The 18,606-nt window shown below is 42.0% G+C and overlaps 1 protein-coding gene across 1 annotated transcript in view; it reads left to right on the forward strand.

Moving 5' to 3' along the window:
• Positions 1-18,606, forward strand: part of SLC6A2 (solute carrier family 6 member 2) — a 698,054-nt gene that overhangs the window by 423,898 nt on the left and 255,550 nt on the right. Inside the window, exons 9-10 of the mRNA XM_077458093.1 lie at positions 5,247-5,359; positions 5,971-6,099. Coding sequence (XP_077314219.1) covers positions 5,247-5,359; positions 5,971-6,099 — 242 coding nt within the window. The remainder of the gene's footprint in view (positions 1-5,246; positions 5,360-5,970; positions 6,100-18,606) is intronic.

An 18,606-nucleotide genomic window follows, 5' to 3' on the forward strand; every position in this document is an offset into this window, starting at 1 on the left:
ACCCAAAATGAAAAAAAAAGGTTTTGTCCATAGCTCTACTTTAACCACTAAAATGTCATAAATGTGTAACATGATAATATCACCTGTCAGCAGCCCCCCCTTAGCCCTCCTAATACTTACCTGGGCCCCATCTCGATCCAGCAATGTGCACAAGTGCCTCGGCTGTCTGGGACTCTCGCTCTGCATTGGCTTAGATAACAGCAAGTGCCATTGGCTCTGCTGTCAGTCAAGTGACTGTGCCAATGAGGAGAGAGGTGAGGACCGTGTCTGAATGGGCACACAGAGCAGTGGCTCGGGTGCCCCCATAGCAAGCTGCTTGCTGTGGGGGCAGGATAGAGGGGCCAGGAGTGCCAGTGAGGGACCCGAGAAGAGGAGGATATGGTCTGCTCTGTGCAAAACCACTGCATAGAGCAGGTACATATAACATTTTTTTTTTAAACAAAAAAAAAATAAAAAGACTTTTAACCCCTTCATACCAAAGGGTAAAACACATCTTAATACCTAAGCCCAATTTTCGCAACTTTGACATGTGCTAGTAAAACCGTACATATTATCACAACAAATACTGTATCCAGTTTACATAGCTCTTTACAAATTGAGGGTAGACAGTACAAATACAATAAACTTTAATACTGTAGGAATCAGAGGGCCCTGCTTCTTAGAGCTTACAATCTAAGAGGGAAGGTCAAGTGATTCAAGCCGTAATGACTCTGGGAGATGTGCTGATTAAGAAGATAAATGTACAGTTGTTAGGTGGGGGCCAGATAGGCTTCTCTGAAGAGATGAGTTTTCAGGGATCGTCTAAAAGTGGATAAAGTAGGAGAAAATCAGACAGATTGGGGTAGAGCATTCCAGAGGATGGGAGAGGCTCTGGAGAAGTCCTGAAGGTGAGCATGGGATGAGGTGACAAGGGAGTTTAAGAGCAGGAGGTCTTGGGAGGAGCGAAGTGAACAATTAGGTTGGTATTTTGAGACTAGGTTAATGATGTAACTGGGGGCCAGGTTGTGGATGGCTTTGTAAAGTTATAGTTAGTATCTTGAATTTAATATATTGGCTGAGTGACAGCCAATGGAGGGATTGACAGAGGGTTATAGCAGATGCTGAGCAGTTTGTGAGGTGGATGAACATGACAGCAGTGTTCATGATGGACTGAAGTGGGGATAGCCTATTTAGAGCTAAGCCAATGAGGAGGGAGTTGCAGTAGTTGAGGCGAGAGATGACCGGGGAGCAGTTTAGAAGCTTTGTGGTGACATTGGTTTGGAAGGGGCATATCTTGGAGATGTTGCAGAGGTTGAGGTGGCAAATTTTAGACAGTGATAGGATGTGGGGCCGAAAGGATAGTTCAGAGTCCAGGATTACACCTAGAACCTTGGCGTGGGGGGAAAAGTTGATACTTAAGCCGTTGATATTGACAGAGAAATCAGAGGAAGTGGCACAGTTTTGGATAGGTTGAGTTTGGGGAAGTGATGCGACATCCAGGCTGACATGTCTGCTAGTAAGTTGGCGATGCGTGAAGAGAAAGATGGAGAGAGCTGGGGGGTGGAGAGAAAGATTTGGATGTCATCAGCGTAGAGATGATATTTAAAGCCATGGGAGGCAATCACCTGACCCAGGGAGGTGGTGTAGATTGAGAAAAGGAGAGGACCAAGAACAGAACCTTGGGGGACCCCAACAGAGAAAGGAAGAGGAGAGGAGGAAGTAGAGTTGTAAGTGACACTGAAGGAGCGGTGGGATAGGTAGGATGAGAACCAGTGAAGAGTACAGTCACGGAGACCAAAGGAGTGGAGTTTATTGAGGAGGAGGGGGTGGTAAACTGTGTCAAAGGCAACAGAAAGATCCAGGAGAAGTAGAACAAAATAGTGTCTGCTGGTTTTAGCCGTTAGTAGGTAATTTGAGAGTTTAAGGAGAGCAGTTTCTCTGTGTTGAGGGTGAAATCCGGACTGAAGTGAATCAAGAAGTTGATTCATGGTCAGATGGTCACTCAGTCGGTTGTAGACCAGTTTTTCAAGAAGTTTGCTGGAGAAGGCGAGTAAGGAGATGGGACGTAGGTTGTTAAGATTGGTGGGGTCCAGTGAGGGCTTTTTAAGTATGGGGGTGACTACCGCATGTTTTAGAGAGTTTGCGAAGATGCTACAAGAGGGAGAGGTTGAAAATGTGAGTTAGTGAGTGTAGAATTGTGTCAGAGGGTGAGCGTATCATTTGCGAGGGTCCAGGGGGCAGGTGGTTAGATGAGTGTTAGCTAAAAGTTTAGCAACCTCATTAATAGTAGCATGGTTGAATGAGGGAAGTAATGATTGTATCTGTGAACATGGGGTGTTGCATGGGGGAGGTTTTTGCGTGTTGGAGATCTCCTCATGAATTGTATCAATCTTATTTTTTAAGTGATTGGCGATCTCCAGGTCAGTGAGTGAGTTAAAGGGTGGAGGCAGTAGAGAACCGAGTAGAGTGTTGAAGGTAGAGAAGAGTTGAGGTGGACTGGATCAGAAGGTGTTAATGAGATGATGCCTGTTGAGGCAAAATGCGTCGGAAAATCTAGCTGATTCTGCTGTTACTGTCTTACAAGCGCTGTTTTTATCTTTGGAAATGTGCGTGTAACCTTCATATTTTCTGATTAAATTTCATTCATTCCATACGGAATTACGCTATGTGCTCTCCTTTTTCTTTCCATATCTAATGGTTGGGCTGTCTCCCCTATATTTTGTCCTATCTGCTGATATCCACTGGTCTGAACACCCCCTGGAGATTGAGCCTTTGCTGTGAGCCTGAACCATCTCTGGTACCTCACAAAAGCCTGATTGACTCGTTTGAGTTCAATCATTCTGGACGCGATTGGTGACTTTGGTGGTGGATCTTCTATCAATTTTTCACTAATTATGCAACACTTACAGTGTGATATATTGTTTTGTTTTGATACACCTGGATTGTTTTTTCATTCCACTGGACTACTTTTTGATTTATCATTATTGGGCCCTACATTGGTCCCCATATTTTAACTTATGGACATTTATTTATTTTTGTACATATTATTCAAAAGAATTGTATCCATATTTTAGCGCTGCACTTTAACATTTATATCTTTGCATTTTGAATCACTGCTGTGCAGGCTGCTATCCTTGCACTTTTGGACAGTGCGGTATACGTTTGTATATTTCACTTTGTTAATGAGTGTGATAAAGTATGTCTGTTTGGCAGTGTGGAGGCAGGAATAGTATTTTAGGAGGGCAGGTTTATATTGTGTGAAGTCTTCCTGGAACTTAGTCTTATGCCACAGATGCTCAAGAGCGTGGCTAAGTTTTCTGAGACTTCTGGTGTCATCTGTTTGCCAGGGTTGTAGCAGTCATGGCCTAATTCTGCGTGTAGAGAGGGGGGCAAGCTTGTCTAGGGAAGAAGACAGAGAGCTATTGTAGATGAAAGAGGCTAGGTTGGGGCAGGACAGGTGTGAGCTTTTGTCATAGAGGTGATCAGTAGCAGAGTGGAAGTATATTGTAATGGATAGCTCTTGATTTAGTTTTTTTGTATTATCTAAGAAAAACTGGCCATAAAATTGTAAAAAAAAAAAAAGTGTAAATTTAGGTGTATATTTCTTGCTACTACCATAACCTACCACCAAACAACAACCTAAAATAAATTCTCCTGCTGCTGACTATCGCAGCGATACCACAGCCCAGAAACAATAGTGCGCATTTTGCTTTTTTTATTTATTTTTTAATCCTACCTAAAACACACTGACATTGACACTAACAGACACTAACACTAATTAAAATAAAATCTTGTTAAAAAAATACTGTGGCTGCTTTCACACTGAGGTGCTTTACAGGCGATATAGAGCTAAAAATAGCGCCTGAAAAGAACCTCTCCTCTCACTCCAGTGTGAAAGCCCAAGTGCTTTCACACTGAAGCGGTTCACTTGCAGGACAGTAAAAAAAAGTCCTGTAAGCAGCATCTTTGCAGCGCTGTGTATACACCGCTCCTAAAGCGCCCCTGCCCATTAAAATCAATGGGCAGTGCCACCGAAACACCAGCAAAGCCCCACTAAGCTACAGTTCCTCAACCCCCTAATTTTTCTGAATATACTGAATTTTGCTACCTACATGACATTCAGTAAGGATTTACATTTATCTTAACAAGCCTGCCTGTGCTTACAAGCCCTACTACACCAAACTCACTCTATGGCTGCTTTCACACTGCAGCGGGAGCGGCGTCGGCGGTAAAGTGCCGCTATTTTTAGCGGCGCTTTACCGTTGTTTTAGCGGCGGTGTGCGGCCGCTAGCGGGGTGGTTTTAACCCCCGCTAGCGGCCGAAAAGGGGTTAAACCCGCCCGCAAAGCGCCGCTGCAGCGGCGCTTTGCCGGCAGTATTGCCGCGGTGTCCCATTGATTTCAATGGGTAGGAGCGGTTTAGGAGCGGTGAATACACCGCTCCTTCACCGCTGCAAAGATGCGGCTAGCAGGACTTTTTTCACCGTCCTGCCAGTGCATCGCTCCAGTGTGTAAGCCCTCCGGCTTTCACACTGGAGTTAAAGGGGCCGGTTTTTTTCAGGCGTTACACAGGCGCTATTTTTAGCGCTGTAACGCCTGAATACCACCCCAGTGTGAAAGCAGCCTATGACGTTTTTCAACAGCTCTACCTATGCTGTCCCTATCACACCTGAAGCACAATATGCCTGCTGTGACCTCAACCTTTTGTAGTGACACAGCTGGGTTATCCAAAAGCCAATTTATTAGCCCTTTTAAGCCAGCTGACCTAAGTTCAAATGCCAGTCAGTGCATTGTTGATACTATGGAGAATTCCCACACTATTTTTCCAGGTCTTTAAACCTCAAATAAGCAGTATTTACTGTGAACCCATGATAGTGGTGAACCTGAACTTCATCCCTAGTCCTGGAAGGGTTACTTTAGTGTAGGACAGGTAATTCCAAAGGGTTCACAAACCTGTTTTCACCGCTGTATGTAAATATTGGCTTTATGCATGTATTTTTTAAGTTGTTTCACTGTTAAAATGTATTTGTTGCTATTAACATCCATTTAGTGTTTTTTCTTGTATTAAAAAAAAAATTAAAAAACATAACAGCAATTCTATTTGGTTACAATATGTAACAGCTCCAAGTTTCTGATGATTTTCTTTTCTCCACTTTAAAGTGCTTGAATAATTCTCTTTGTTATAAATATCAGACCTTACAAATAAACCGCTATGGATATCTTTCAATGCATTTGTTTATTTTCTTTTAAATTCTTTTTCTTTTAATAGGACCAGGGCTTGTTTTTATTATATATCCAGAAGCAATATCTACCCTTCGAGGATCTACATTTTGGGCTGTAGTATTTTTTATTATGTTGCTTACCCTTGGCATTGACAGTGCTGTGAGTATCCCTTTTAATATTGGCATAGTACTATTTCATATACGATATATATATATATATGTGTGTGTGTGTGTGTGTGTGTGTGTATATATATCTATATATATATATATAGATATATATAATGTCCCATGACATTTAGGTTGAATTTGATGCTTGTATTAATTTTTTTTATATATATATATATATTATAATTGTATATATTATCTTACATAAAGAGAAATACAAATCAGCCTGTATAAAAGCCAAGCACACATTACCTTTTGTGTGTGTTTTTTTTTTTTTTTTTTTTTTTTTGAGAGTATACTTTAACAATTATTTTGTAGAAATAAAAGTATACATTTATGGTCTTTTTTTTTTATATATAATGTTTATATAGATAATAGTACACAAGTGTACAAAGCCCCATACACTTTATCAGCTTTTCTGCTGAGTTTTTTCGTCAGGATGTAGTAGTGCAAGGGCCTGCCTGATTGCATACAAATTGAAACTCCTAAGGTTTGACCTCATATTATATGGTTTTGGTAAATCTGAAGGAAAAACTCAGCAGAAAAACTGATAGTGTTTATGGGGCTTTATACGGGCACATATGACTTTTTTTTTTCTTTTTACAGATGGGTGGTATGGAGGCAGTTATCACTGGAATGGCTGATGATTTTAGTATTGTAAAGAAACATCGCAAAGCATTTACGTTTGCAGTTGCATTTATTACCTTCCTGCTGGCACTGCTTTGCATAACAAATGTGAGTAGTAAATATTTTACATTTCTAAAAATTGACTTTTATAGTTCTGGTGGAAATGTCTTTTCTAAAGCCTCGAACACACTATCAGATTGTTGGCCAACCAAGCATCTGATTTTTGCCCAAAGGGCATGTGCCAGAAACTTGTCTTGCATGCTAACAGTACACAACTGTCGGCCAACAAACATGAATGTAGTGACGTACTACGAGGAATTTCAGCTCTTGAGGGCCACCCTTTGGGCCCCTTCTGCTAATTTCATGTTTGGTGAGCATTGATTCCAAGCATGTGTGTTTGTACTTTAAACTTTTGTGTGATGGACTTTTGTACCGACCATCAGAAAATCTGCAACTGATTGATCATTGTCCGCTGAAAATTTACTAGTATATCATCGAACATTTGTTATCGGAAAGTTGGACAACAGATTTTAGGCCAACAGTCTGTCAACAGAGAATCCCCTGCGAACAATCTGATTGTGTGTACGAGGCTTAAGGCACAGGGCGCTTATGTCTGTATTTGTGCTCATTTTTAATGAAAACTAGATGATGATGTTAGACAGATTGACGATGAATATGGGGTTTATAGGTTGTATTTAGGAAGATTTCTTAGCATCAATGACTGATTGTAGTCAAAACATAACAGATATTCCTTATGTTTCACATACATCTCAGGGACTATGCTAGATACATTTCTGTAGTTGAGTTCCAGGAATGTGTCCTGCCAAAATGATAGGATCCACTCTTCCTGTTGTATTATTTATTTTAGTTTACTGTGGGCAGAAATACATTGAAGAATTGTGGCCATCATGAGCTTTTAAAAAAGTATTTATTATTGTACTAAGTTATTTAACCACTTCCATACCAGACATTAAGGATGAGCTAATTATTCCCCACTCTACCCAAAACTAAAGGAAAAAGATTTGTCTGAACATTCCTCTGTATGTTATCCCGCTTTCCTTTTCCATATAGTATATTCTCCACTAGGGATGAGCTTCATGTTCGAGTCGAACGTACGTTCGACTAGAACATTGGCTGTTCGTCCGTTCTGCGAAATCCGAACTCTTGGTTCGTTCGCGTCAAAATTCGTGTGGCGCGCACGGCCCACAATGCACTGCGATGGCGCAGTGCATTGCTGGCTCGTGATTGGCCAAGCATGCACTGTGACCCCGCATGCTTGGCCAATCATAGCTCAGGCTGTGTAGTGCACGCCCCACACTATATAAGGCCGCCTTTGAGGCGGCCTCGTGTAGTGTGTTGGCATCTGAAGCAGTGGGTGTTCTGTGTACCTTCAACACAGTTACACACCAATCGTTTTTGGCTGATTTCCTATCTTGCACTTGTGTAGTGGTTATTGTCTGTGCCCTGACCGCAGTATACACCACTATATTCACCTCACCTATATAGCTAGTGATCTAGCTTTAATAATAGAGCTTGCAGTCAGTAGTGTTAGGAGATAGTGCGTGCTGTCTGCGTGCTCTGTACCCAGTACATACCGCTATAATCCACCTACATAGCTGTTCTCTATTTGAGCCCAATTGTCATCTGCAGGAGTTATTGGAAGTTGTGTGTGCTTCCAGCACAGCACAGTATACATCTGTATATACCCCTTTATCTCTGCTGTTTTCTGGTTATTGTCTGCGTGCCCTGACCGCAGTATACACCGTGATATTCACCTCACCTATATAGCTAGTGGTCCATCTTTAATAATTAAAACAATTTTTGATGCAATGCTTTGCAGCAAGGCTAATTCCTGCAATAAAACTAGAGTATATGGCAGAGGTTGGAGTGTGGTGGCACCAGCACCAGTGCCTAAGGCCCAATTTTTCTGCCCCTGTTTAACAGGGGCGTTTAAGTACAATTTTTGATGCAATGCTTTGCAGCAGGGCTAATTCCTGCAATAAAACTAGAGTATATGGCAGAGGTTGCAGTGTGATGGCACCAGCACCAGTGCCTAAGGCCCAATTTTTCTGCCCCTGTTTAACAGGGGCGTTTAAGTACAATTTTTGATGCAATGCTTTGCAGCAGGGCTAATTCCTGCAATAAAACTAGAGTATATGGCAGAGGTTGCAGTGTGGTGGCACCAGCACCAGTGCCTAAGGCCCAATTTTTCTGCCCCCGTTTAACAGGGGCGTTTAAGTACAATTTTTGATGCAATGTTTTGCAGCAGGGCTAATTCCTGCAATAAAACTAGAGTATATGGCAGAGGTTGCAGTGTGATGGCACCAGTGCCTAAGGCCCAATTTTTCTGCCCCTGTTTAACAGGGACATGTAATTACAATTCTTGATATAATATTTCACAGGAGGGCCCCTTCCTGTGCCCACCCAGAGTAACGGTGAGGACTTATAGTGTTGTGGCACCAGCACCACAACCACCAAAGGTCAATTTTTCTACCACTGTTCAACAATGGCATGTAATTACAATTCTTGATATAATCGTTCACAGCAGGGCGCTCCAGCGCCCACCAAGAGTCACTTTGAGGGCTTACAATGTTGTGGCAAAACCAACACCTTGTTCCGCCATTTCTGCAGAGCATATAGGGCAGGCCCCTACTTTCAAACATCCAACTTACAAACATCAGACAGCAGCAAGTGAGATGAAAAAAGATGGACGACAAAACAAATTATACAGGGGTGATAACCCTTCCCTATGTTTTCCAAAAAGCTTAAAAATAGTTTTTTTGACTGGAGCTACACTTTAAAAATGTACCAGTTGAAAATTACAAACAGATTCAACTTAACACAACAAACCTACACAGTCCCTGTCTTGTTTGCACCGCCTGTATACTGCTGTTCTGAGTATATAGGGCCTGGGGGCCACACGCATTTCCTTTTTTTAATATGGGTACAGGGTTCCCCTTAATATGCGTACAAGACCCAAATAGGCTGGTAATGGGCAGGGAGGGCTACCCATGCCATTTTTCTGAATGATTTTCAACCATATTGCAGGAACCAGATATAACATTAAAACCGCAAGCAGTTTTAAATGGTGTTATTTCCGTTTAATGTCATTTTGTGCAGGGACTGTTCTAAACACGGGAAACACGTGGCACCTCACAGGCATACTACAGACACCCCCCAGGCACCATATTTAAAGGAATATTTCACTTTTTTTTTTTTCACTTTAATTGTCATTAAAATCAGTGCTCCCGCCAAAACGGCCGTTTTTAAAACTTTTTTTTGCATTGACCCATGTCCCCTGAGGCAGGAGTCAGGTCCCCAAACCCTTTTTAGGACAATATCTTGCATATTAGCCGTTAAAATTAGCACGTTCCATTTCGAACGTTCGAGTCCCATAGACTTCAATGGGGTTCTAACGTTCGTAACGAACGTGGGGTCCGTTCGAAAGTTCTGGTGCGAACCGAACCGGGGGGTGTTCGGCTCATCCCTATTCTCCACATTCCTCCCCTTCACTTACTGCCTACTGTCATACCCTCGTAACTTTTATTTCTCACATTCTGCCTACCGTCCACAGTCCTCCCCTGCACATACTATCTGCCATCATACTTTTTGCACTCCTCCTCTGTACATTCTGCCCACCACCCTACCTGCGAGTGAGCTGTCAAAAGTTAGGGGTCTATTACTTAGCTTACTGTACATTACCATATTATGCTGCAGTGTCACGGTAATCAAGCTCCCCTCCATCATCATGGCCATGCAGCAAGCTGTTGCTACTATAACAGCATGAGGGATCTTACTATAATGAAACTTAAAAAAAAAATAAAAGATTAATTGGCAAAAAAGTGAAATGCATAACAAACTACAGAGGTTACACAAAACAAAATTAATTTAAAAGGGAGGAAATCAGAGTTTGGGGGAAAAAAAACTTTCAGGTTTGATTCTTTTTTTACCCTAGGGTTAAATAAAATATTACAATTAAAAAAGTTAATCCTGTGCTTTTAATTGAGGTTTACACTGTACATAGGCAATATTTGCATTTTCACTATAAAGAAAACAAGATTTCAACGTGTCACCCCTGGCAAATTGTGTTTTTTTTAAATGTGTACTATGAAGTGACATGTCAAGTGACATGACATGTGACTGAGCAAGGAAAGAAATATTCACCATTTTCTAAATGGGACAAGTGTTACAGTAAACACACTTTCCAATGCAAAAACTGATGTCTAAGAATATAATTTTTGTTGGTTAAATTTATCTGTGAATGTAAATTGATCTGTACTCTATGAATAGGGTCAAAGTCCCCTTGTAAATGTTGTTGATTTTTTTTTAGGTAAATGTATAGCATTTTTAATGCTAAATTCTCAATAATCCTTAATAAATAGACCCCTAAGTCAAATGCAATTTATTTATAGAATATTGAACAATAGCTACTTTTGCTTGTACCACATGCTATCACCTTAAAGAAAATAAACACCCAAAAAGGGAATTTTGGGCTTTACTGGTACCAGTAAAGGCTTTTTTTTAACAGATAACTTTTTTTTTATATATATATATATATATATATATATATATACTATGTAATAGATTGTAAATAAAAACATCATGGGGTAGATATAATCCCCATTTGAGTATACCACTTGAAGTAACACATACAAAATTGCAATATTCATATAACTCCTTTTGTCTAATAATCCAAGATACTGACGCGTTTCACAAGCATGCTTCTTCAGGACCTCATTTCTTGGAGAAGAGAGTGAATAACCTATCTGAGAAATATAACATATTGTAATACACTGCATTATACATAATATACATGCACATACAAGTATGTTTTCCTTTTACATTCGCATATCGCTTCAGGGTGACAGGTGAAGGCAGTATAGCGGCAACCAATGGTGATATTGCATCTCCCTATGGGGTTTATTTACTAAAGCTAGCGAGTGTGAAATCTGGCTCACTTTTGCATAGAAACCAATCAGCTTCCAGGTTTTTAATGCCAAAGCTTAATTGAACAAGCTCAGATTAAAAGCTGACTGGCTACCATGCATAGCTGCACCAGATTCTGACTGAACTAGTTTTAGTAAATCTACCCCAATGTGGCAAATCAACATATGTTATGTATATAAGGATGCAAAGGACAGCCATGGACCAATCTGCTATATAAAATGTCATTTACAGGAAAAACTAAGGATACACTAGCTTGTATGCCATACAATAAAAATAATACTCTTCAGTTAACTTACTTACAAATGTAGTGGATTAGAGACTTGGCAAACAATCAAGTGCATCCCCTAGTATGGGTATAGGAGCCTGTAGTGGGAGACGAGCTTAGAACCACCAGGGGGCCAAATCTACAATTGCATCAATATATACAAAATAATGCCACATACAAACAATTGGAATTTCCGATGTTGTCGGAAATTCCGAACAGTAAGAATGCACTGACGTACAACATGTACGACGAGCCGAGAAAAATTACATTCAATAGTAGCTCTTCTGCTTGATTCCGAGCATGCATGGACTTGTGAGTCAGAATTGTGTACACACGCTCGGAATTTCCGACAACAAGTCTTGTTGTTGGAAAATTTGAGAACCTGCTCTTAAATATTTTTTGGCGGAAATTCTGACAGCAAATGACATACACATGGTCAGAATTTCACACATCGAACATTTGTTGTCGGAAATTCTGATTATTAGAGATCTGATTATTATAATTCTGGGTCCAAAGTTTATATATATATATATATATATATATATATATATATATATATATATATATACAATAATTTATACTATAATACCAAAAGTATTGTTACACCTGCCTTTACACGCACATGAACTTTAATGCCATCCCAATCTTAGTCTGTAGGGTTCAATATCGAGTTGACCCACCCTTTGCACCTATAACAGCTTCAACTCTTCTGGGAAGGCTTTCCACAAGGTTTTAGATGTGTGTCTATAGGAGAATATCACCCTGAAGAAGACATGTGATCCTCTGTCGACATGCCTAGGGGAGGGGCCAGGATGGTGATGACATCTGCATCCATCATGGAGCTGTGTGTCAGATCGTTGTCTGTGAGGCTTGTATGGAAAGCAGGCATGTACTGGCCATCGGGACTACCGGGAGATTCCCGGTGGGCCGATGGCTCAGTGGGCCGGTCTGGTGCAGTCCTGGAGCGGCTCCTCTCTGACAGTGAGTGATCTCGATTTCACTCCTGTCAGGAGGAGCAGTTTCTGTGATATGCTGGAGAGAGCATTAGGCTTTCTGCTCCCTCTAGCCTGCAGGGGAAGATAGACACGGTCAGCAGACTTTCCTTCCTCTCTCCCCTATCACTTGTTATCACATGACTGGAGAGAGGAAGAAGAGAGGCTGCCGTGCCTTTAGAACTGTGAGTACATGTGGGAGGGGGACACTCTGATGTAAGGGGCTGGTGATAGGACTCTGATGTAAGGAGCTGGTGATGGGACTCTGATGTAAGGGGGCTGGTGATAGGACACTGATGTAAAGGGGCTGGTGATAGGACTCTGATGTAAAGGGGCTGCTGATGAGAATCTGATGTAAGGGGGTGCTGATGGGACACTCAAAACGTAAGTGGGCCAGTCTGGATGACGTCCAGGGCCGAATTTCTGTCCCAGTCCAGCCCTGATGGAAAGAGCAGTGTGTTCAAAACACGGATTTTAAATGGTTGTCATAGCCTGGTGCGTGGAAGCACCTGAGCATTGTGAGTAACCTGTACTTATTTAATTGACGTTTTATGGAGGATATAAGCACTATTAGCTGTTTATCTTTATATATGCACTTTGAATACCATGAGTCACAATGAGCCATACCTTAGAGGACACCAGCAAGTAATTTCAAAGCCCGGGAAGGCTAAAAGGCTTGCATTGATCTCACTTAATTATAGAGATCACACTCCCTCAGGTGAGATTATTCCTGGAAGGGGAGCACTTGGTGGTGACATGTTGACTGAATTTTGAGCAATAATGAGAAGTGGAGCACTCGTTTGATTTTTCTGAGCACCAGTTGGGAGTAAGAAGCACTCTGTTTGATATTGCAGCTGTCAGTGGGAGCCTGCATTTTCATTTTCCATCACAATTTTACTTTTATTGTTTATATTATTTTGCATGGATTATTTATTGTTTGCACTGATTTAATTCAAATAATTTTTTTTTGTGCACGGATATTGGCTTCATTTATGTATATTTCATTGTATCAAGCACTTTGAGCATCATTTTTTGATTTTACAAATATTGCTAATATTATAACCGTTCCATTATTTTGGTTACTGTAACATGGTACTATTTTAATTAGAATTATACCTGGCACATTTTTGAGCGTGTGAGCAGTACCAGCGGCTTAGCTGGCTCACCTTTTTTGTTATTATTTTCATTTAGTAGCTCACAGGATTTTCACAATAACTATAGGAATGTTTGACCATTCTTCCAGAAGCGCATTTGTCAGGTCAGGCACTGATGTTGGATGAGAAGGCCTGGCTCGCAGTCTCTGGTCTAATTCACTCCAAAGGTGTTCTACTGGGTTGAGGTAAGAACTGTGCAGGCCAGTCAAGTTCCTCCACCCCTTTGTGCACTGGTCCAAACCTTGTGGTGGAGGGGGGATTATGGTGTGGGGTGTCAGCATACCAAGACATTTTGGAAAATGTAATGCTCCCAACTGGAGATAGCTGATCTGAAAAAGGACCTAGGAGTCCGCATGGAGGAGGTAGAGCAAATGACTGATGGTTTTGCAAGCTCACTACAATCTCACAAAGAAACTTTCAATAAGCACACTGTCCTAATTTAGCAGTTGATGTATCAGCAAGATGATATTGAAAACCATAACAATATAAGGATCCGTGGACTCCCCGAGTCTGTTCCTGCTAAGGAGCTGGCCCCCTGTGTCATGGACATCTTTAATGAGCTGTTGCGCAAGCCCAAGAATTCTCCTATTGAAATAGAAAGGGTTCACAGAATTGGAGGCCCTGGAAACTCAGACCATACATTTATTTGTGATGGCCTATGCAGAATCCACTCTTATAAAGTGAAGGGGGACATTATGAAAGTTTCCAGCACCCAGAAAATCATCTTTAATACTACTCTCATCATGCTGCTGTCTAATTTTTTTCGGCTGACCCTCTCCATGAGACGTGCCCTAAAACCGCTAACTCTGGCCCTTCTGGAACGCCATATGAAGTATACTTGGGGATTCCCTTTTCAACTTCACATGACCAATGAATGGATGTCTGCTACCTTCTATAACCTCAGAGACCTTCCAAACCTTCTCAGCACCTTTGAATTGCTGCAGATCACCTTACCTGATTGGCCACATGCTCCTACTACTCTGGGTCTTCCTTTTGCCCCTCAGTGGCAACACCAATCCAAAAAGAAGAGACGCCACTCTGCTTCACAATGGTGACTGAGCTGAATGGGGTGTTTGATTGCTATCTATCTCGTATTGATCTTGGGAACTGTCTATGAATCCTCACTTTTTTGTTGGTTGTTCGTTGACCTAGTTACCCCTTGACCATTTTTGCCCTTCTTTGTTGTAGGACTTGTCATTCTCCTTGAACTATTGTTGCTGTACTCTCTCTACTTTTTGCCTCAATTGTTTTTTGTCTTTTAGTTTATGGGGATTGCTCCCTCTGATAATTACATAGTTACATAGATAGTTCTTCTGATATGCTAAATTCATTTATATTCATATGATATGTAATAGTGCATATATTTTTTCCTATCCCCCATGTCCCTACTCTTTATCCCCCTCCCCCTCTTCCGTTTCCTCCCCCCTCTATTCCCCCCCTTCTCCTCTTCCCTTCCTATGGTTTTCCTCCCCTTACCCCCCCCTTTGGCAGAACTTTAATTCTATGTTCTTTTTGAGGCTTTAACATATAAGCTCTTTTAGCTCAGACCGGTTGCCACTTCATCTGACTTCCACTATACCTCCTTAGGTTTTTTATATTTACTGTACTGTTGCTGTGCCTCATGCATGTGCCTATTCTGTGTATGCTCTACCCATTTGGGGGCTGGGATCCTCTCTGATTTATTTTTTTCTATCAGGTGGGTGTCCCTCTTTCAATTCATTGTGCCACCAGGAATCGTCACTCAGACGATCCCCCCCATCTTGTGCCCTTTCTTCCTATTTCTTTGTTTTCCATTTCTTGTTTATAATTCTTTGGCGTCGTTTGATAGGATCCTTGAGGTGGGGTGGCATCTTCGATTTTACCCTATAGATGGAGGATAATTCACATATATCTTTGTCCTTTCTCAACTGCCGTGGGTTTAAGTCCTAAGAAGAGAAACCAAGTCATGTAAACCAAACCAAAACTCTCCTTCTGCAGCAGGACTCGCTTTGTGTCTGATAAAATACCCATACATTTCTTCAAACCTGGTATCATAGCACAAACCCTCATGTCCAATCGAACGGGTCTCACTTGCATTTCACCATTCATCCAACCCAGAAGTGCTAGACACCTTGATAGGTCCAACAGGGTGCTTTATTCTTCTGAAACTTAAACTTTTCACTTTTGTTTTCACAGTAGCTAACCTATATGCAGTAAACCAGGGTGCCTTTCTCTCGACTATGCTTTCCAGCCTAACTACCTTTGATGGCCCTTGCTACATGGTAGGTGGAGACTTCAATGTTCCCTTGGTCCCAGACACCTCTACAGGCAAATCGAGCCTCTCCTATTCCATGATTTCTAGTGTCAAATCTACATTTGAATAGTTACATCTAGTGGATGTTTGACACATTCTGCACCCCTCGGACAAGAATTTGTTTTTATTCCCCAGCACATCAATGGTGCTGCATTAACTACATGCTGATATAGGGGATATCTCCTAGACCATGCAGGTTTAGGAGATACCTGGAGTAGCTACAGGTAAGCCTTATTATAGGCACACCTGTGGTCAAAGGTGGTTTGTAAGGTTTTACATCCACTTTAATCCATTATCCAAAAATGGAAAGCATATGGTACAACTGAAAACCTACCAAGTTATGTTCGTCCACCCAAACTCACAGGCCGGGCAAGGAAAGCGTTAATCAGAGAAGCAGCCAAGATGGCAACCCTATGGTAACTCTGGAGGAGCTGCAGAGATCCACAGCTCAGGTGGGAGAATCTGTCCACAGGACAACTATTAGTTGTGCACTCCACAAATCTGGCCTTTATGGAAGAGTGGCAAGAAGAAAGTCATTGTTGAAAGAAAGCCTTAAGAAGTACCATTTGCAGTTCACAAGAAGCTATGTGGGGGACACAGCAAACATGTGGAAGAAGGTACTCTGGTCAGATGAGACCAAAATTGAACTTTTTGGCCTAAAAGCAAAATGCTATGTGTGGTGCAAAAAATAACAGTGCACATCACCCTGAACACACTACCCCCACCATGAAGCAAGATGGTGGCAGCATCATGTTGTAGGGTCAGACTTGGGAAGATGGATGTAGCCAAATACAGTGCAATTTTAGAAGAAAACCCGTTAGAGTCTGCAAAAAACTTGAGACTGGAACCCCAAGCTATGGCAATCTCATCATGGGGTCTGTGGGAGAATCACTACATCTGACAAAACAATTCCTTTTCCTCACACTTTTTTATGGCTGATATATCGATTTATGTCATAATCATTTGGGATGGTCCTAAATCTCTAATCCCACAAATCATAGCCCACTGTAATACCAACGTTATGGGTTTATCATTCATTTCAGTCTGTGATGATAGATCTTTAGCTTTCCTTGACCTGACACTCAGTCATGATCAAGGGATCATACATTCCCAAAATTACACCAAACCAACCGCAGGCAACTCTTATCTGCATTACCACAGTTGTCACTAGTGATGGCCGAACGGTTCGCCCGGCGGTCGTTTCGCGGCGAATTTCCGACTTTCGCCGTCCGCGGGTTCGAACGCCTTTTTCCGTCGTTCGCCCCGGCGGACTTACGTGTTTAATGTATACAAGAACTTTAACCTTTCGTGACACGTTTATCATGTGTTACAGGACAACCAATTGAGACATGACAGCTCATGGACACTTGGACATTCCCCCTAACCTATAAATACACCCGATCCGGTGGCCATTTTACATTCTTTCTTCTGTCACTGTAGGGAAAGGATCCTGTGTGGAGTAGGGACAGAGAAAACGCTAGCTATTTGGTACACAAAAGTTCTTTTCAGGACTGGTATAGGTGTTAGGTCAGCAGCCTGAGTTTCTTTTGTCAGTTTAGATAAAGGGACAGAGCGCTGTATGCTGCTATTTTAGGGACAGCTCAGCCAGATTAGTCTTTCTTCATCATCATCATCATCATCATCATTAGCTGTTACTATCAGGTCCACAAAAGAGCTGTTCCAGCTAATCGTTCCAGCCTACTCTTTTTTGCCAATTTGTATAGGGACAGGCAGGAAGCAGTGTGTCAGGCAGTGAGGATAATTTTAAAGACTTGCTGTTACTATTAGTTCCACAAAGGTTCTTTTCAGGACTGGTATCAGTGGTACGGTAATAGGCTTGTACACGTATAATATTCTTTCTTCCAAATATAGAAAGAATATTATACTTGACTGCTGCCCTTCTGCTGCAGTCTGCTAATCATTCACAACTCACTTGTTCCACAAAGCTCTTTATCAGGACTGGTAACTTGGTCTGTCTAGGGTGCTACGGTACATAGGCTTGGGTGCGGTACAGTCTGCTGTTCTGTAAGGACCGCTATCGGTCCACAATACATAGGGTTGCCGTGCACTACTGCTGACCGCTGCCCTATACTGCAGCAGTCCTTCATTGGTATAGGGACTGACGTACAGTCTGCTAATCACTAACACACAACCTGCTTGGTCCACAAAAGTTCTTATAAGGACTGGTAACTTGGTATAGGGTGCTACGGTACATAGGCCTGAGTGCGTTACAGTCTGCTGTTCTGTAAGGACCGCTATCGGTCCACAATACATAGGGTTGCCGTGCACTACTGCTGACCGCTGCCCTATACTGCAGCAGTCCTTCAGCGGTATAGGGACTGACGCACAGTCTGCTAAACACTAACACACAACCTGCTTGGTCCACAAAAGTTTTTATAAGGACTGGTAACTTGGTATAGGGTGCTACGGTACATAGGCCTGAGTGCAGTACAGTCTGCTGTTCTGTAAGGACCGCTATCGGTCCACAATACATAGGGTTGCCGTGCACTACTGCTGACCGCTGCCCTATACTGCAGCAGTCCTTCATTGGTATAGGGACTGACGTACAGTCTGCTAATCACTAACACACAACCTGCTTGGTCCACAAAAGTTCTTATAAGGACTGGTAACTTGGTATAGGGTGCTACGGTACATAGGCCTGAGTGCGTTACAGTCTGCTGTTCTGTAAGGACCGCTATCGGTCCACAATACATAGGGTTGCCGTGCACTACTGCTGACCGCTGCCCTATACTGCAGCAGTCCTTCATTGGTATAGGGACTGACGTACAGTCTGCTAATCACTAACACACAACCTGCTTGTTCCACAAAAGTTCTTATAAGGACTGGTAACTTGGTATAGGGTGCTACGGTACATAGGCCTGAGTGCGTTACAGTCTGCTGTTCTGTAAGGACCGCTATCGGTCCACAATACATAGGGTTGCCGTGCACTACTGCTGACCGCTG

The sequence above is a fragment of the Lithobates pipiens genome, unplaced genomic scaffold (genome assembly GCF_037356315.1).
Source record: "Lithobates pipiens isolate NorthernLeopardFrog02 unplaced genomic scaffold, aLitPip1_a1.2 Scaffold_10, whole genome shotgun sequence".
NCBI lineage: Eukaryota > Metazoa > Chordata > Amphibia > Anura > Ranidae > Lithobates > Lithobates pipiens.